The sequence below is a fragment of the Oncorhynchus tshawytscha genome, linkage group LG08, assembly GCF_018296145.1.
Source record: "Oncorhynchus tshawytscha isolate Ot180627B linkage group LG08, Otsh_v2.0, whole genome shotgun sequence".
Lineage (NCBI taxonomy): Eukaryota > Metazoa > Chordata > Actinopteri > Salmoniformes > Salmonidae > Oncorhynchus > Oncorhynchus tshawytscha.
The window spans coordinates 25,412,010-25,431,509 of NC_056436.1; the positions used below are offsets into that span (position 1 = coordinate 25,412,010).

Sequence of the window (19,500 nt, forward strand, 5' to 3'; positions counted from 1 at the left end):
TTACAATCTCATCAACCTCCATCTCTCTCTCTCTTTTCCCCTCCCTCCCTCCCTCCCTCCCTCCCTCCCTCCCTCCCTCCCTCCCTCCCTCCCTCCCCCCCCCTCCCTCCCTCTCCTCCATGTCAGAAGCACCTGTTGCATCGTGGTGAGAACATGAACATGGAGCAGCAGAGTGAGAACATTTACGAGACTCCCCTGGACAGAGACTCAGACAGCCCAACGGAGGATACCTACCAGAACCAGATCCAGACCAGCAGTATCTACGAGACACCCAGTGACGTGGTGAATGATTCTGTTTACTGTGATGTGGAAGCACCCCAGGCATCCGGGAACGGAAACGGAGATGGTCTAACTGTGGAGTACGAGAACACCGGGAGCCTGAGAGAGGCAACTGCGGTTCCACTGCCCCAACTGGAGAGCAAGAGCAGCTCCTTCAGGTCCTCCAGCTCATCAGAAGATGAGGGAGAAAGGGAGAAAAAGAAAGAGAGTGAGGGGGAGGAGAGGCTGGAGAGTGAGGAGGAGAAGGTGGAGGAGGAGAAGGAGGAGAAGAGGAAGTTGGAGAGGAGGGTTCTGCAGGCGAAGGTGAACACAGATGAAGCCTCTTCCCGGCGGTCCTCTTTGTCATCTTCTTCATCATCTATTTCTACTTCATCATCGTTGTCAGAGCAGGGGAACCCTCCTGAGGAACCAATGCCAGTAGCAGATGGGCCAGTGATCTCACTCTTTGTCAGGGTAAGACAACATGGTAATGATATCAGGGTACATGTATGAGTTTAAGACCCAATTCAGTTGTGTGTCCCCACAAGGATAGTAAATGTCCCTACAAGGGTAGTAAAACAAGGAAGATAGAAGAACATAACGTGTGTCTGTGTGTGTGCGTATGTGTGTGTGTGGTGTGTATGTGTTTCATCATGCTCTGTAGACTGATATCAGAGTGGAGGTTGCCCTCTCAGGTCATGTCTGAGATAAAGTGAGCTATAAAACACATCTACACACACACACACACACACACACACACACACACACACACACACACACACACACACACACACACACACACACACACACACACACACACACAGGTTTGAGGTTGATAGTAGGGCTGAAGACCACTAGAGAGAGCCTTACACTTCTCTGACCGTTTAGGTGACATTACCACAGTCAGCAGTGTGTGTGTGTGTGTGTGTGTGTGTGTGTGTGTGTGTGTGTGTGTGTGTGTGTGTGGTGTGTGTGTGTGTGTGTGGACTGTGTTTGTGTTTGTGTGAGGGGAGGGGGGGGTTGCCAAGATTCTAAATTTAAAATGAACTGACTGGAATTCCATCCCACCCCAATGACTCAACTGAGGGTTCCAGTAGCATGTGAATCCCCCTTGTGAGTGCATTTACTGTATGTGTCTGTGTGTTTATTTGATGTGTGTTTGTGGAGGGATATCACAGGTAAGGTCATCCTGCTTCCTCTCAAGGTTTGATTGATTTATTGATTAGGGCAGGTGTGATTACAGGTGAGGCCTTGAGGAAGCAGAGTAGTTGATTTTCTGTTTGATGTTTTCTATAGTTTAAATAGTTTTATAATCCTCCTACAATCTGATGGAGCTCTGAAGTCCACTTCACAGGTTATCTATATTGGATTTAACACGACAACACACCTCAATAAATAACAACGAGGTCAGCAGTAAAACACATCCACACACACACACTCACACATACACACACACCCTCCGTTCCCGACACCACAGGTGTGTTTGAGTTGAAGAGTGAGTCCCAAATGTCCCCCTACTCCTATTTTAGGGCACCACTTTTAGACTCAGGGGAAAAGGCTCTGGACAAAAGCAGTGCACTACAGAAAAAAGGTGCTATCTAGAACCAAAAAGGGTTCTTTGGCTGTCCCCATTGGAGAACATTTTGAACAACCCCTTTTGGTTCCAGGTAGAACCCTTTTGGGTTCCACGTAGAACCCTTTCCAATGAGGGTTCTACATGGAACCAAAAAGAGTTGTACCTGGAACCAAAAAGGGTTTTACCTGGAACCAAAAATGATTATCCTATGGGGGACAGCCACATAACCTTTTTGGAACCCTTTTTTTCTAGGAGTGTTCTGTATATAGGGGAAAGGGGTTCATTTCAGATCTAATTATGTTAATAAGGGAGGGAACCTGATCCATCCATACCTACCTGTACTCCTTTTCCCTACACTACACTACAATCCCAAAGCACTTCTCCTTTTCCACTCTACTGCTTTCCTCCTCTCCCCCTCATCTTACTGACACCTCAACCCCCCGCCCCCTTGACTATTTTTGACCGACACACTCATTCAGACAGCTGGACTCAGAGTACAAATCAAAACAACCAGGGTACACACACACACACAAACACATACACATACATCAAGAGACACGGTCAGGACAGAAGCTCTGACACACAAGCGCGCAGCACAGCAAGGAGTTGCTGGATACAACAGGACAAACGTGACTGGGCCAGAACCCAGGCTGAGAACACAGACGGACAATACACACATACACACTTTTGCAGAAGATAACACACACCCGTTAGAGCAGTGGAGATGACTGACACGTCTGCAGCTGAAGAGGAGAAGGACCCTGATATTGAACTTTTTGTCAAGGTGGGGGGTGTGTGTGTGTCTGTGTGTGTGTGTGTATTTGAGGATCATGTCTTTCTGCTGTATGATTATCTGCTGCGTAGTGTGTGTGTTTTGTTGTTGTTGTTGTTTTCCCGTGGCACAGGGCCCGAGTAACCCAACACGCCTGCGAGTGTTTTCTCTGTCCCCTGTCCCCTGTCTCCCCTATATCTTTCTCCTCCTATTCTCTGCTGCCCCCTCTCTCTTTCTCTGTCCGACAGATCAGATCTACTGAATTATTTCTGGTCCTCTAAGCAGTGAAAGCATGAGGTTAACTGGTTAAATGGTTCAGTCATGTTGTGGCTCTAGTGTTGCCAGACTCATTCTTCTGAGACTCATTTATACTTATTCATAGCTCCCTGATATGCAGGTCTAATGAGGTAATGGTAGTTGGTATAGTGGGGTAGTTAGTATGAGGTAGATTTGGAGCACATGTTATGCTAAATAAACAAGGGATTTGCATTAGCGTTCATGTTACTTGCCGCCTGTCATTTTGAGGTGGGTAATGGACTGATCGGGGGTAGTTAGTGTAGTTGAGGGGAAGTTGTAGTAGGGGTAGTTATATTGTGGTGTAGCCTATATGTAGTAGGCCTTTTAATGGCTAGTTACCGGGCAGTGTGTGTAGTAGTAAGATAGGTTTAGGTTGATATTTAGCTGGTATATGAGGTACTTCTAGGGGTAGTTAGCTGATATATGAGGTAGTTCTAAGGGTAGTTAGCTGATGTATGAGGTAGTTCTAGGGGTAGTTAGCTGGTATATGAGGTAGTTCTAGGGGTAGTTGCTGTATATGAGGTAATTCTAGGGGTAGTTAGCTGATGTATGAGGTAATTCTAGGGGTAGTTAGCTGATGTATGAGGTAATTCTAGGGGTAGTTAGCTGATGTATGAGGTACTTCTTAGGATAGTTAGCTGGTATATGAGGTAGTTCTAGGGGTAGTTGGCTGTATATGAGGTAGTTCTAGGGGTAGTTAGCTGGTATATGAGGTAGTTCTAGGGGTAGTTAGCTTGTATATGAGGTCATTCTAGGTGTAGTTAGCTGGTATATGAGGTCGTTCTAGGTGTAGTTAGCTGATGTATGAGGTAATTCTAGGGGTAGTTAGCTGTATATGAGGTACTTCTAGGGGTAGTTAGCTGATGTATGAGGTAGTTCTCGGGGTAGTTAGCTGGTATATGAGGTAGTTCTAGGTGTAGTTAGCTGGTATATGAGGTAGTTCTAGGGGTAGTTAGCTGATGTATGAGGTAGTTTCTAGGGGTAGTTAGCTGTATATGAAGTAGTTCTAGGGGTAGTTAGCTGGTATATGAGGTAGTTCTAGGGGTAGTTAGCTGATGTATGAGGTAGTTTCTAGGGGTAGTTAGCTGTATATGAGGTAGTTCTAGGTGTAGTTAGCTGGTATATGAGGTAGTTCTAGGGATAGTTAGCCGGTATATGAGGTACAGTAGGGTAGTTATAATGTGATAGTTGTTCCAGGGCAGTGTGTCCAGTGAGGTGTGTAATGGAAGGTTGATATATTATTCATGGTGTGTCTGGTGTCCCCTTACAGGATCCTCTTTCAGCCATCGCCATTGTGTGTGTGTGTGTGTGTGTGTGTGTGTGTGTGTGTGTGTGTGTGTGAGTGTGTGTTGCCAGCCTGACAAGGTCTGTTGCCAGCCTGACAAGGTAGGTAGGGCAGTGATTTTAGTAGCCTAAAGGTTACAGGTAGCTGTAGTCATATCCTATTGTTTTGAGATCCATACACAAATTGTGCAACTTGAAAAGGGTATGATACTGGCTCAAGAAATATTTCAATAACTGTATGTGTACTAATGTCTGCAGTGTGTGTGTGTGTGTGTGTGTGTGTGTGTGTGTGTGTGTGTGTGTGTGTGTGTGTGTGTGTGTGTGTGTGTGTGTGTGTGTGTGTGTGTGTGTGTGTGTGTGTGTGTGTGTGGTTGTTTGTGTGTGTGTGTGCGTGTGTGTGCAGGCAGGGAGTGATGGGGAGAGTATAGGTAACTGTCCGTTCTCTCAGCGTCTCTTCATGATCCTCTGGCTAAAAGGAGTCGTCTTCAACGTCACTACAGTCGACCTGAAGAGGTAAAACACACACGGACATACACACACTCTCAGATATACACTAACCCATCTATGTGTGTTGTCCTATAGAAAGCCAGCTGACCTCCATAACCTTGCTCCAGGCACACACCCACCCTTCCTGACGTTCGAAGGAGAGGTGAAGACGGACATCAATAAGATAGAAGAATACTTAGAGGATATGCTGGCTCCACCCAGGTACACACACACACACACACACACACACACACACACACACACACACACACACACACACACACACACACGTGCATGCACACACACTGTAAAAAAGTCTAAATAAGATTGTGTTTGTTAACGCTGGTGTTCCTCAGGTACCCTAAACTGTCAGCTAAGAACCGGGAGTCTAATACGGCAGGAAACGACATCTTCGCCAAGTTTTCAGCCTACATCAAAAACATCAGGCCAGAGAACAACGCAGGTACACACACACACACTTCACTGATCTAAGTGGGTTGCCTGGGTTTGTGTGTGTGCAGTAATGTGTGTGTGCATCCTGCAGTTCTAGAGAAAAGTCTCAACAAGGCATTAGCCAAGCTGGATGAGTTCCTTCTGTCCCCGCTGCCAGAGGAGCTGCAGGATGGCAGAAATGTGGCAGAAGGGGGGTCTATACGGAAGTATCTAGACGGAGACACATTAACACTGGCCGACTGCAACTTGCTGCCCAAATTACATGTCGTCAAGGTATTATTCCTATTGTTATTATCCAACTACAGACAGAAAGTGATGATCAACCAATTACAGAAGTGGGCAGTATCAAGATACAGTATCTCTTTACCTTTGGTGTTTCATTCAGATCTGTTTGTGTCAGGCTGTCTATTCCAGGATTTAGTGTTGTGCCCTAAATTCTTATGACCTCAAATAACATCTTCTGCCCATACAGGGCACCCCTTTTGGCCAGAGTCACATATAGGTTTATATGGTTATGGTTACTGTATCAGAAGTGATTGTGATTCTCTCCTTGGTGTGTGTTCTGTCTCTAGGTGGTCGCTAAGAGATACCGTAACTATGAGATCCCTGCAGAGCTGCGGGGTGTATGGCGTTACATTCAAAATGCCTACAGGCGAGATGAGTTTACCAACACCTGCGCGGCTGATGCAGAGATAGAACTAGCCTATCAGGACGTGGCCAAGAGGCTGTCCAAGTGATAATGCCTGGAATCATTACTCTGTGTAGTTTTTCGAAATGAATCAAATCAGGTTTCATTAAATCCAATAAAATATACCAGACTCAGTCATATAAAACCTATTTTAGTATATCCTGCTTTCTTTCACACTTCTGGACTTTTAGACTTTTACTCAAATAATCATTTTTTTATATAGTTCCAGCTGTCCCACAAAAATACATTTTCAGAGCAAGGGTGGCGCAGCAAGATGATCAAGATGTTAATATTGCAAGATTAACTTAATTCAAGATATATGATCTTCGATCTTTATAATATGTTAATATTTGAACAGTTTTAGTACAGTAAATTGGAGCAAAGAGCAGTAACCGAGGATGAAGAGAAAGTGCTATTTGAATGGAAGAACCACAGTAGATTTCAATGAATGGTTGGTTAGTAGATGAATGAATGATAGCGCATGTGATTGTGAAGTGAAAGTGTTTTCCCAGACTGCACCATCCTGTGGTCACAGAGTTGTTGTGTGAATTGTAAAACCAGGAATTGACAACAAAGTTTTCTTATAACTATACTGATTTGATCATAAGTTAACGAATGTTAATGAGTGTTATTGCTCTAATTTAAATAATAAATCTATTTTCTCATAAATTAGTTGGCTGGACTCTTTACTGTTACTCAAGTAATTGACATGCTCTTCTATGAATGATACCAACGTAAACAAGTGAGTGTGGGAGGGTGCTTGCATACAGAAACCACATGCTCTCACCCTCTGCTGAATAAACAATGGTGTTGTTACAATGTGGATGAGATGATAGTTATGACTGGACATGAGAGGAGAGGAGGGGACACAGAAACAGGCAGACAGAGTGCCCTAACTTTACATTTATGCACTACAACATGCACTGAATCAGTGATTCATTTTGTTTTCCTGTGCCATGATTCTGGCATTGAACAAATCATCCTCGTGCTAGGCAGTTTCAGTGGTGCAGTACACTTAATTCATCTCAATTCAACTTGTTATGGAAAGATTTGAAACGTGTGATGGGGTTTAGAAAGGAAACACTTAATCCTCCCACATATAGGCCTAACCTAACCAGTAAATAGCCGACTTCTGAGTTTTCAGCACCATGGACAATGGAATGTATTCATTTGATGGCTCTGTTCTAATCAAATCGATACAATTTTATTTCATTTGGAACTGAATTTATCAAACCTGTTTTCATTAAACCAATCCTTTATTTGATTCAAAAAATTACATATTATTCAATCCATTAGCTATTCATTTATCATTTTTTGTCATTTCATAGATAACTGTTTGGCATCAGACAATAAAATAAAACACAATCGACCAAACATACCTGATAACCGATAATAAGCCTACCCATAACCAACAATAACCATAAAATAACACTACATAACCATAAAACTCAAAAGTACATTTTGTACGAGTTCATAAAACACACACATAGAGCTACGTAGTGCATCTTAGTATTATTAATGGGAACAAATATAAATGTAAAGACACAGGCGTAAAGCACTAATCATCAGGTTTTGATTGATTCTTGATTGATTGATTCTTGATTGATTGATTCTTGATTGATTGATTGCACCATCCTGTCCGAGTCAATATGGCCTCCACACAGGCTCCTCCCCCCTACCCTCTGTTTGATTGGCCAGCGCGGCAGTGGGGGCCTGGTCTCCTCCCGGCCCAGAGGTAAAGTGGTTTGTCCTGTCCCCCTCTGGCAGTGAGATGTAGTGGTTGGTCCCAGCAGAGGCTCCATAGTAGAGGATGGGGCTGCTGCTGGGCTGGAAGAGTCCACTGTGGGAATGGGGGTGAGCGTGGGGAAAGGTGGGGGAGGTATGGGGGTGGAGGGGGTGACGGAGTAAGGGAAGGACGAGAAGTGCATTCTGGGAGTGGACGAGAATGAGGAGAGGGGGGGAAACGGGCGATCAAACCCAGCAGCCAGCTCACACACACCTGGAAAACAGACGCACACAGGGTCAGAGGGCACATCACTGTGTTACTGTGTGTGCGCGTGTGCATGCATGTATGCCTACCTGAGAGGCCAGTGGTTCTTGAGGATGAGAAGGGGTAAGATTGATCATTGGTCCAGGGGGGTGAGGAAAGGGGCCTAGAGTCTGAGAGAGGGAAGGCTGGAGGGAGAGATAATGAAAGGAGCAGGGGATAGAGGAAGAATGAGGGAGAGAGACAGGGAAGGAAGTGAGATAGACAGGGATGGAAGTGAGAGAGACAGGGATGGAAGTGAGAGAGACAGGGGTGGAAGTGAGAGAGACATGGAAGGAAGTGAGAGGGACAGGGATGGAAGTGAGAGAGACAGGGAAGGAAATGAGAGCGATAGGGAGGCAGTGAGAGAGACAGGGAAGGAAGTGAGAGAGACAGGGAAGGAAGTGAGAGAGACAGGGAAGTAAGGGGAGAGACAGGGAAGGAAGGGAGAGAGAGAGAGGGAAAGTGATGGAGGGAAGGAGTAAAAGACCAATGAGTGTTTCATATAGTTATTAGTATCTCATGAAAATATCAGTAAACTTTGGCCCATCAGTATACACAGAAAGCGTTTAACTGCTCTGTTTTCACCTCTTGTTGGAGGGTTGGTGATGTTGTTGAGGGGGCGGAGACTCTGCATCGGCATGGCAACCCTGAAAAGCCCTGTTTTTGGACCCACCTCTAGCTTCTGCCTGTGACCTGTCAGAGAGCAGCATACACAAGTAGTTATAGCCCTCTTCAATCAGAGTGTCCCTGTTCAAAAACCTGAGTCTGTGTGTCTGTGTCTGTGTGTGTGTGTGTGTGTGTGTGTGTGTGTGTGTGTGTGTGTGTGTGTGTGTGTGTGTGTGTGTGTGTGTGTGTGTGTGTGTGTGTGTGTGTGTGTGTGTGTGTGTGTGTGTGTGTGTGTGTGTGTGTGTGTGTGTGTGTGTGTGTGTGTGTGTGTGTGTGTGTGTGTGTGTGTGTGTGTGTGTGTGTACTCACGGCGTGGCTCTCTAGGTCCATCTACAGTAACTTTGATAGCTCTGTGGTACGTGGCCACCTGGGGAGGACTGGTGAACACGGTTATGGTCAGATTAAAGCTTTTACCTAGAGAGAGAGAGAGAGAGAGAGAGAGACATGTTAAACACACACACACACACATACTCTGTTGTACACAAACACACACAAACACACCTCTCCCACTGCGTCCTACAAAGCGGAGGTCATTGAAGCGTGCTGTGTGTGATGTCATCAGTGTGGTGGCGTTCCGTAGCTCAGCTGAACAGTTCTCATCATTCCCTGCCATCACTGTGACTAGAACACCGTCACTTACATCACCCAGGGCAACCACCTGGAGAGGGAGGACGGAGGGGGGATGGAGGACAAATTAAATAGAGAGAGAAAAGATGTTCAATGGTCACCTCACTAAACCTTTCAGTACCTCTCCCATGTGTACACTATGTACTGTAAACACTGGCAAGCTGAAAGAAGGGGAATTTTATTTTGACATGAGGTCAAGTGATGAATCCAGACTTTGTGTGTGTTACCGTGAAGGCACGTGGCAGAGTCTTGTTGCAACGCCAGTGTGCGGGGAGGCTTGACACCAGAAAGTTGGGGCTGTCGGTGGGCCTGAACTCAGCAGGAATGTCCCCTGTACTCTGGGGGCCACTGTCCTCATGCTGAGCTGTCACTCCCACTGTCCCATCTCTGGTCTTACCATGGAGCGGTGGACTAAACCTACGGCTAGTGATCTGGGGATCTGGGGGAATAAGTAACATGATGAGACTCGATCTTCATTAGCCAACAAGCAAAAAGCCTTCTGAAGCCACAGAGGCCATAGAACAAGTAAAATCTGCTAAAAAACAGTTCTGACCCATCTATGGCTGCACTCAACAGCCTAGTAAATAACATTGTTGGGAGCATATAGAGCGTGTAACTTTATTTCTTGTCATTCATACAGTACTGTATTGTATACATATTTAAGTACTGTAAAAAAAAAAAAGTAAAAAGAAGGGTTAAACAGCGCACACACACACAGTCTCTCTCTCTCTCTCTCTCTCTCTCTCTCACTCACACACACACACACACACACACACACACACGTCAGGCAGGACTTCGCACAACCTCCATAAAACCGGCCAAACTAATTTTGTCAGCTGCTATCCACCAGGTGGCACAATGAGCCCGTGACAAGATCAACATTGCTGACGTCTTTCACTGTGCGACAAAACGACAAAGCAGCTTATCCAAGTGCAGCAGTGGTTTGTAAAGAAACCAATGACGAGGGACAAATAATATTGTACTAAATCGTTGAATCACGGTAAGATTGCATTATTCTAACACCTTCTAAAGACATTCGACTAGCCCACTTTACTATTTGCCCGCAACTTCAATTTGACTGGTTCTGGCTGGGTTATGGGGGAAAGTGACAGACCTGTTTACTAGCTGGGGAATGGGAGCGTGTGTGCGTGCGTGCGTGCGTGTGTGCGTGCGCTATACATCCTCTCTCTCTCTGTCTGTCTACAGCCACAGGTTTGAATACAGGAACGACTGTCCTACAGGATTCGTTCATGCAAACACTGAGAGAGGGGAGGTAGGGAGGGAGAGGAAGGCAGTGGTTAAGAGTTAAGCCAAGCAGCGAACAAAAACAGTCAAATCCATATTGTGACATTAGCAACAGCTGATTTGCCTGAGCTCAATTCTGGTTGAGTGACTCCATCCTGTTCTTTTGTTTACCGCAGACCACTGTGTGTGTGTGTGTGTGTGTGTGTGTGTGTGTGTGTGTGTGTGTGTGTGTGTGTGTGTGTGTGTGTGTGTGTGTGTGTGTGTGTGTGTGTGTGTGTGTGTGTGTGTGTGTGTGTGTGTTTGTGTGTGTTTTTGTAGACAGTGTGTTTGTGTATAGCTGTTTTTCGGTGCTACCAAAAACATGTTTGTGTAACTGTGGTGTGTGTTTAGGCTACTAGTTCATAGAGAAACTGACTTGAAATATTACAACTGAGTCAACACACCCAACAACTTCAGTTAATAAACCGTATGTGCCGATATAAATGTATTTTATAGAGTTGACATGTTGATATGCAATGACTGTAATAACAATTATATCTGTTCTACACAGTAGCCTATATTTCTATCATAAAGTGTTGTAATGTTGTCTTCCTGAACACGACCCTGGGGTGTGTGTGTAGGTGATGAGCAGCAGTCCCATGGCAGGCTCTTCCAGCTCAGCGAGGGACCGCCCACCCACACGGACCAGCTTCATCCCCGAAATACAGAGCATGATGTAACTACACACACTGAGTCAGATTGTCCCAAAAACACACACACACACACACACACACACAGGTAGACATATAGATCCACTTACCCCAGTAGAGGTTGTGTTGACTCGGGCTGAAGAGGCTGTTGGATGCCATGACAACAGTGTATCACAGAGTAACCAGCTAGTTTCAGCAGTAGGTTGACCGTAGTGTCGAAGGGTCGTTGTGTGGTCGGGTCCTGGTCTGCTACGCTAAGACGGTCTGCGTTGTGGTTCTGTGGTCCTGGAGCGGTGTGTGTGATGGCGTTCGGACCACAGCGTGGTCGCCATACTCCCTTGCTCCACCCTCATTCGACGAACCACATTAATATGACTATGACATCACTGCCGTCACACACTCACAGACACTCAGGTGTTCAACCCAACCTTTGCATAGAGATACACCACATCCCTCAACCTCACCTACTAGAACAGAGCCTGCATCCTGTGTGTGTGTGTGTTTCTAACCCGTCTCATGTATGTGTGTGCATGTTCTAGGTTTGCTCTGGGAGATGCTCGCAGACCCCTACATGAGACTGCTGCTCTGGTAGAGGACATTGTACACACTCAACTCATCAACCTGGTAACACACACACACACACATTTTAGTCCCTGTTCTCTCTCTGATACTGACAAACCTTTTCAACTATGAAACAGTAACTCATATCACTTCTCTCTTCCCTTTGTTTGTGTGTGTGTGTGTGTCCGAAGCTACAGCAGGCGTGTGAGGGGGCGGTCCTTAGAGGGTCAAGGGTCATCTCAGCTGAGGACATCCTGTTCCTCATGAGGAGAGACAAGGTACACACCAGCTATATACACACATACACCATACACAGACACACCATACACTCACACTATTTTCTGCCTGCAATACCTGTGAAGTTCTGATTTCAGCTGATTGGCGTTAACTAGAAAACCGGAGGCCTGTAGTATTATTTTAGACTACATCATTTTTCTCTCTCATCACTTTCTTCATCTTCTCTCTCTCTCTCCCTACAGAAGAAGGTGAGGAGGTTGTTAAGGTATCTACAGTTCAGAGACTACAAGTCTAAAGTGCTGAAAACCATTGAAGATGAGGAACCACTGGAGTCAGGTACTTGACACAGTACATGTAAAGCAAAAAAAAGTCCCATGACTGAAACTTAAGTAGATCTCAGATCTATTGTCTGAGGCCAAGTTATCCTCCCCTTTCATGTAAAAAGGTTGTGACATCATACTTTTAAGGAAAGAGGATCATGTTGTATATGTATTAAACGGCACGTTTGACCAATTTCAGTTCCCTTTGCTTGGTCTGGGGACCTCCCAGGAAAAATGTTATGTAGAAGGACTGAGAAGCTCAGTTCTGGTGACTTTTTAAAAGGACATTCTACTTTCAAATTAATGAAAATAAAATGATGCTGACACCATCTAAAATATAATTTCCACCTCCAGAAGTGGGCCCAAAAACATATTGGTAAAAATGTTGTTAAAATTATATTGGACCAGGCATATAGCCTATGCATGGCCTATATTATCATATGTGCTATTAGCAATACGCATTATCACCTGTAGCCCAACTGATGAAGCATAGTTGCTATAAAATGTACATAGGCTGAAGCATGGGGTTGGTCCATCTTCATTTACCCCATTGGACACAACATCCTGATTGCTATTATTAATTATTATTATTTTATTATAAATATATAAATAATTATTCGTTTTTATTTACTCAAAATCATATTTTTTTGTTTGTTTCTGTTTGCTCTTTTAAGATGACATTACCCCTTTAAGAGCTCTGTTGTGCAGTTGTGCCTAAAACCAAGCTTGAAGCTGCATTTGTAAAAGAATGCCACGCACAATTGAATGACTAGTGAAATAAACGTGGTAGCAATGTAGAACTCGGATCCCATATCATTTTTTGTTGTTGTTGTTGTTTTTAAGGCCAAACTGCTTTAGAAAATATTTTCCCGCGATTGCATTTCAGAATGGTTGTGCATTGACTGCTTGTCAGAATAATGTTACGTTTCCCTTGAATGCGCCTCGAGATTAATATTTTTCTGGCAAAGAACAGAACAATAAGACAACTATGTAAACTATTCTTCTATGGGGTTGTCTGATTTTGTTTTAAAAACAACATTAAATAGCAAAAATAGTAGCACTGAAAAGTTCCATCCTGAGTGATAAAGTATAGGCTTTGAATTATTTTGCCAGCAGCTACAGTAGGCCGGCTACACAACTCTGAGTTGAGCACTGCTGTGGTGCACATTATAGACTATGTAATTTCCTTCATCTGAATATCAGCATGTCATCAACAATCGTGCATGTCAGTTCAGTGCACACAGCTTAACAGAGAAAATGTCATATTTGAGAACATATTTTGTAGAACACACAAAAAATGACCTCTTCAGAATCCATATAATGGAAATCTGTCCCAGTGACAGATAACTTTAACCCTGCCTGAAGACTTGTTAGCTTCCAGTACTCCTAGACTTTAGCTTAGAGGGCTAACATTGTCCCCTCTCTATCTCTCACTCACACACTGATAGATAGGTGGGTTGTTGCCGGGAGTAACAAGCGCCAGCGGCTAGCAGGAGACTTCTTGTCCTGGGTGGACCAGACGGGAGAGTTCCTGTCCCTGTCTGACAACCAGGAAGTAGATGACGTCAAACTGGAACGACTGGAGGTCAGAACAGACACACATACACAGTGTGTTAAAGTGGTATCTGGGTAGCAGCTCCCCTCGGTGAGTATTAACTCCTCTCTCCACACTCTCTCATTACCTCTCCTCTCTGTAGAGGTTGGAAAGACAGACCAGGGGGATGGACAGTGCTCAGTACAGTGAGTTCTGTGAGAGTCGGCAGCTCAGCTTTGGTGAGTAACATTTCTTCTCCCAACATTTAACCCCTAACTCAGTCTCTGATAGATGGTCTGTGTGTCGCTGTGTCGCTGTGTCTCTGTGTCTGTGTGTAGCTAAGAAGGCATCTAAGTTCCGAGACTGGCTGGACTGCAGCAGTCTGGAGGTGAAGCCCAACACTGTTGCCATGGAGATCCTGTCCTATCTGGCTTATGAGACCACCGCTCAGGTATGTGTGTATGTGTCTACCAGACCACTGCTAGTTAAAGAACTAAGTCTCCCACAATAAATGAAAATACTGCGGACTTTACTGTAGTATTCACTGTAGTGTTTCTCTAGAATACTATAGTATTTAATGTCGTGTTTTTGCGGACATTAATGTAGTATACTGTAGAATTTAGTGTAATTTCTTTTACAGACATGACTGTAATATATACTATCATATTCACTGTAGTGTTTATTTTGTGGACATGACTGTAGTATACCATAGTATTCACCTGTAGTGTTTATTTTGTGGACATGACTGTAGTATACCATAGTATTCACCTGTAGTGTTTATTTTGTGGACATGACTGTAGTATACCATAGTATTCACCTGTAGTGTTTATTTTGTGGACATGACTGTAGTATACCATAGTATTCACCTGTAGTGTTTATTTTGTGGACATGACTGTAGTATACCATAGTATTCACCTGTAGTGTTTTTGCAGACTTTACTGTAGTATTAACTGTAGTGTTTCTTTTGCAGACAACTGTAGTATACTATAGTATTCACCCAGACTTTACTGTAGTATTCTTTGTAGTGTTTTTGCAGACATGACTGTAGTATACTATATTATTCACTGTAGTGTTTTTGCAGACATGATTATAGTATACTATATGATTCACTGTAGAGTTTTTGCGGACATAACTGTATTATACTATAGTATTCACGCTGACTTTACTGTAGTATTTATTCACTGTAGTGTTTTTGCAGACATGACTGTATTATACTATAATATTCACTGTAGGGTTTTTGCGTAAATGACTGTAGTACACTATAGTATTCACTGTATTGTGTATTTTGCGGACATAACTGTAGTATACTAAAGTATTCACTGTAGTGTTTTTGCAGACATGATTGTAGAACACTATATGATTCACTGTAGTGTTTTTGCAGACATGATTGTAGAACACTATGATTCACTGTAGTGTTTTTGCGGATATGACTAAAGTATTCACTGTATTTTTGTAGCAGACATGACTTTAGAATACTATAGTATTCACTAGTGTTTGTGCGGACATGACTAGTGTAGCATACTAGTATTCACTGTAATATTTTTGTGGACAAATCAAATCAAAGATTATTGGTCCACAGCAAGTGGGGACAACAGACTGGGATAGGGAGAGATTGAATATGTCCGGAAACACTCCAGCCAGCTGGTCTGCACATGCCCGAAGGACGCAGTTTGGGATGCCGTCTGGGGCGGCAGCCTTGCGAGGTTTAACGGGAACGATAGCTCACACTCCTTGTTAGAGGCGGATAGCTCACACTCCTTGTTAGAGGCGGAGGCCCGCATCTGCGGCTCTGTGTTTTCCTCAAAGCAGGCGAAATAGGTGTTTAGCTTGTCCGGGAGGAAGGCGTCAATGTCCACGACGTGACTGGCTTTCCCTTTAGAATCTGTGACTTTCTGGAGTCCCACAGTGCCTTCAGAAAGTATTCACACCGCTTGCCGTTTTCCACACTTTGTTGTGTCACTGGCCTACACACAATATTTCATAATGTCAAAGTGGAATTATGTTTTTAGACATTTTTACTAATGAATTTAAAAATGTAATCTGAAATGTCTTGAATCAATAAGTATTCAACCCTTTTGTTAAGGCAAGCCTAAATAAGTTCAGGAGTAAACATTTGCATGGACTGATCTGTAAGTGAATAGTATTCTTTTTATGTGGGTTAGCTGTTAATGTGTAATATGTTTTAACTAGGATCACAATGGAAATAAATGTTCAACTTTCTTGTGTTATTCTTGACAAATTTCTAAATGCATTGTATCCATATCCATATTTGTGTTTGTATTGTGTTTTTAAATAGTCAAATAAATAAATCAAGGGATACTACAGTTTGGAGTATAGTATTCTACACTATACTACACATTTATATAATCTCAGCAAAAAAAGAAACGTCCTCTCACTGTCAACTGTGTTTATTTTCAGCAAATTTAACGTGTGAATATTTGTATGAACATAACAAGATTCAACAACTGAGACATAAACTGAACATGTTCCACAGACATGTGACTAACAGAAATGGAATAATGTGTCCCTGAACAAAGGGGGGGTCAAAATCAAAAGTAACAGTCAGTTTTTGGTGTGGCCACCAGCTGCATTAAGTACTGCAGTGCATCTCCTCATGCAAGTTCTTGCTGTGAGATGTTACCCTACTCTTCCACCAAGGCACCTGCAAGTTCCCGGACATTTCTGGGAGGAATGGCCCTAGCCCTCACCCTCCGATCCAACAGGTCCCAGACGTGCTCAATGGGATTGAGATCTGGGCTCTTCACTGGCCATGGCAGAACACTGACATTCCTGTCTTGCAGGAAATCATGCACAGAACGAGCATATGGCTGGTGGCATTGTCATGCTGGAGGGTCATGTCAGGATGAGCCTGCAGGAAGGATACCACATGAGGGAGGAGAATGTCTTCTCTGTAACGCACAGCATTGAGATTGCCTGCAATGACAACAAGCTCAGTCCGATGATGCTGTGACATACCGCCCCAGACCATGACGGACCATCTACCTCCAAATCGATCCCGCTCCAGAGTACAGGCCTCGGTGTAAGGCTCATTCCTTCGACGATAAACGCAAATCTGACCATCACCCCTGGTGAGACAAAACCGCGACTCGTCAGTGAAGAGGACTTTTTGCCAGTCCTGTCTGGTCCAGCGACGGTGGGTTTGTGCCCATAGGCAACGTTATTGCCAGTGATGTCTGGTGAGGACCTGCCTTACAACAGGCCTACCTCAGTCCAGTCTCTCTAAGCCTATTGTGGACAGTCTGAGAACTGATGGAGGGATTGTGCGTTTCTGGTGTAGCTCTGGCAATTGTTGTTGCCATCCTGTACCTGTCCCGCAGGTGTGATGTTCGTGATGTTCCTGTGCAGGTGTTGTTACACGTGGTCTGCCACTGCAAGGACGATCAACTGTCCGTCCTGTCTCCCTGTAGCACTGTCTTAGGCGTCTCACAGTATGGACATTGCAATTTCTTGCCCTGGCCACATCTGCAGTACCTCATGCCTCCTTGCAGCATGCCTAAGGCACATTCACGCAGATGAGCAGGGACCCTGTGCATCTTTCTTTTGGTGTTTTTCAGAGTCAGTAGAAAGGCCTCTTTAGTGTCCTAAGTTTTCATAACTGTGGCCTTAATTGCCTACCTTCTGTAATCTGTTAGTGTCTTAATGACCAGTCTAGGTCCAAAAGGCTACTTAACAGCTTCTACCCCCAAGCCATAAGACTCCTGAACAGTTCATCAAAATGCTATTTGGACTATTTGCATTGACCCTGATTTGTACGCTGCTGCTAGTCTCTGTTTATTATCTATGCATAGTCACTTTATCTCTACCTACATGTACATATTACCTCAATTACCTCGACTAACCTGTACCCCTGCACATTGATTCTGTACCGGTACCCCTTGTATATTGCCTCGTTATTGTTATTTTTTAAACTTTAGTTTAGTTTATTTATTTTTTGTATATAGCCTTGTTATTGTTATTGTGTTACTTTAGTTTATTTAGCAAATATTTTCTTACAAGCTCTTAACCAACAATGCAGAGTAAGTAAGCATTTCACGGTAAGGTCTAGAATTGTTGTATTCGGTGCATGTGACAAATAAAATTGTATTTGATACTACAGTGTGTAGTAAAGTATTCTACAGTATAATACAAAATATTAAAGTAACCACTAAACAAGCGAGGGATACTACAATGTGTAGTATAGTACAATATACTAGAACATTCTATAGTAAGTAGTAAATGATCAAGAGATACTACAGTGTGGAGTATGGGATTCTACAGTATACTACAGTTTACTGCAGAATTCTATAGTAGGTACTATAGTGTTCTATAGTAAACTGTAGTATTTTTTTGTGTATCGTTGCTCTGTTTGGATTACAATATTCACTCCCTCTCTTTCTCTCTCTAGCTGGTAGATCTGTCTCTGTTAGTGAAACAGGATATGACTCCAAAGACAGATCCCTTCAGCCATGTTGTGTCTGCCAGCTTCATACACTACCACAGCAATACAGAGGTAAGTTAAAACACACACCCCTCTGTTAGCCAGCTAACAGGAGTAGCAGCTAGCTAACTTGCTATTCCTACTGGCCGCTCATTTAAAACGTGTTCTCTCCCTTCCCCCTCTCTCTCTCCCTTCCCCACCTCTCTCTCTCTCTCAGGTAAAGAGAGATCCAGAATCTCCAGAGACCACGCCCCCCTCCACTCCTGGCTCATCCCACTCCTCTAAGCCCTCGAATGGAGGCTTGGGATTGGACAGTAAAACCAGGCAAAGGAAACGCAAGAAGGTCTGTTAAGATAGTTTTTTTTGTGTTGCACAGATTGTGTGTGTGTATACCATGTGTTAAGGTGTGTGTGTGTTTCAGAGCTCAGCAGTGAGTGGTGTGGAGCCTCCCAGTGGAGCCATTCAGCCCTGCCACATCAGAGAGGCCATCAGACGCTACAGTTACAGACACACGGTACACTCATCTCCCTTTCATTCCTCTTCCTATATGCACTGTAGGACTGTCCTCTCACAAAACAACTGGTTGGAAGTAATCAATATAACAAACACGGTCCCTCTCTCATCTTCCAGAGTGCTAATAGGGGGAATGGGATGGCGTTCCTGGCCTGCTAAAGGCAGAAGAGAAATGGTTCGACAGAAGATAAATGTTTTTTTATGATTTGAGATTCTTACCATAAAGACAGACAGGAAGTTATTTCTGTTGAAGTCCAGACAACTTCATGTCATGATGTATCACTTACTCTGCGTTTACACAGGCAGCCCAATTCAGATCTTTTTTCCAGATCTGGTTGGTTAGAAGACCAATTAGTGAAAAAAATCAATTGGGCTGCCTTTGTAAATGCAGCCTTAGTGTCCGGTTCATTTTTTTGTCCACATTCACTCACATTGATTATGCATCCTTGGTTTATATAAAAAGTAGTCTTTAATAAAGCTATTTGATTAGACTGACTCAGTTATTCAACACTAACCACATTTCCATCCAGTTTTTATGCCATACTGAATAAAAATCATCTTCATGACAGCCGTGATGGAAACAAGGTCTTTCATAAATGCCGACAATTTGTTCGTTCGACATGGTGGGATCTTTTTCTCAGTACAATGAATTATACAAGATATGGTGGCAAATATTAAAACCATATCGAAGTCATGTGAACATGGTGTGTGGTCCTCCCACTACGACTTGGAAAACCATGCAGTTTATTAAGCTACAGCTGAAATAAGTTGTGAAAGTGCAGTGATCTTGATGCTCCATTCCAATAAATATTGAGGGTCTTATTCTG

The 19,500-nt window shown here is 43.7% G+C and overlaps 3 protein-coding genes across 4 annotated transcripts; 2 read left to right on the forward strand and 1 right to left on the reverse strand.

The window, feature by feature from the left end:
* Window positions 1–115: 115 nt before the first annotated feature.
* On the forward strand, window positions 116–6,483 carry LOC112246845 (chloride intracellular channel protein 5-like). 2 transcript variants are annotated; one of them, XM_042325355.1, is made up of 6 exons: window positions 116–732; window positions 4,591–4,700; window positions 4,770–4,895; window positions 5,030–5,136; window positions 5,218–5,399; window positions 5,699–6,483. In XM_042325355.1, the coding sequence occupies exons 1-6, from the start codon at window positions 154–156 to the stop codon at window positions 5,861–5,863; spliced, it is 1,269 nt and encodes a 422-aa protein (XP_042181289.1). In that variant the 5' UTR covers window positions 116–153; the 3' UTR covers window positions 5,864–6,483. The 2 variants fall into 2 exon arrangements, with proteins under 2 accessions (XP_042181289.1, XP_042181290.1); XM_042325356.1 differs by lacking the exon at window positions 116–732 and adding an exon at window positions 2,327–2,618.
* A 167-nt stretch (window positions 6,484–6,650) lies between these two features.
* LOC112232860 (runt-related transcription factor 1-like) lies at window positions 6,651–9,594 on the reverse strand. Its single transcript, XM_042326277.1, has 7 exons — window positions 9,364–9,594; window positions 9,011–9,167; window positions 8,819–8,923; window positions 8,429–8,536; window positions 7,894–7,989; window positions 7,494–7,813; window positions 6,651–6,656 (listed from the first exon to the last, which is right to left on the reverse strand). Exons 1-7 carry the CDS (start codon window positions 9,592–9,594, stop codon window positions 6,651–6,653), a joined length of 1,023 nt encoding a protein of 340 aa, XP_042182211.1.
* A 398-nt stretch (window positions 9,595–9,992) lies between these two features.
* On the forward strand, window positions 9,993–19,162 carry supt3h (SPT3 homolog, SAGA and STAGA complex component). The gene is made up of 12 exons (XM_024415454.2): window positions 9,993–10,136; window positions 11,002–11,096; window positions 11,610–11,694; window positions 11,823–11,909; window positions 12,111–12,204; window positions 13,637–13,773; window positions 13,886–13,961; window positions 14,061–14,173; window positions 18,128–18,232; window positions 18,378–18,503; window positions 18,582–18,674; window positions 18,791–19,162. Exons 2-12 carry the CDS (start codon window positions 11,005–11,007, stop codon window positions 18,830–18,832), a joined length of 1,050 nt encoding a protein of 349 aa, XP_024271222.1. The 5' UTR covers window positions 9,993–10,136; window positions 11,002–11,004; the 3' UTR covers window positions 18,833–19,162.
* The last annotated feature ends 338 nt before the right edge of the window (window positions 19,163–19,500 follow it).

Excerpts from the sequence above, each read along its gene's own strand:
- LOC112246845 (XM_042325355.1), top strand. The coding sequence starts at position 154 with ATGAACATGGAGCAGCAGAGTGAGAACATTTACGAGACTCCCCTGGAC. Across the intron at positions 4,701-4,769 it reads ACTACAGTCGACCTGAAGAG|AAAGCCAGCTGACCTCCATA; the intron begins GTAAAACACACA and ends GTTGTCCTATAG. Across the intron at positions 5,137-5,217 it reads CAGGCCAGAGAACAACGCAG|TTCTAGAGAAAAGTCTCAAC; the intron begins GTACACACACAC and ends TGCATCCTGCAG.
- LOC112232860 (XM_042326277.1), bottom strand. The coding sequence starts at position 9,594 with ATGTTACTTATTCCCCCAGATCCCCAGATCACTAGCCGTAGGTTTAGT. Across the intron at positions 8,924-9,010 it reads TGTAGGACGCAGTGGGAGAG|GTAAAAGCTTTAATCTGACC; the intron begins GTGTGTTTGTGT and ends CTCTCTCTCTAG. Across the intron at positions 7,990-8,428 it reads CACCAACCCTCCAACAAGAG|CCTTCCCTCTCTCAGACTCT; the intron begins GTGAAAACAGAG and ends CTCTCCCTCCAG.
- supt3h (XM_024415454.2), top strand. The coding sequence starts at position 11,005 with ATGAGCAGCAGTCCCATGGCAGGCTCTTCCAGCTCAGCGAGGGACCGC. Across the intron at positions 11,695-11,822 it reads ACACTCAACTCATCAACCTG|CTACAGCAGGCGTGTGAGGG; the intron begins GTAACACACACA and ends GTGTGTCCGAAG. Across the intron at positions 11,910-12,110 it reads TCCTCATGAGGAGAGACAAG|AAGAAGGTGAGGAGGTTGTT; the intron begins GTACACACCAGC and ends CTCTCCCTACAG.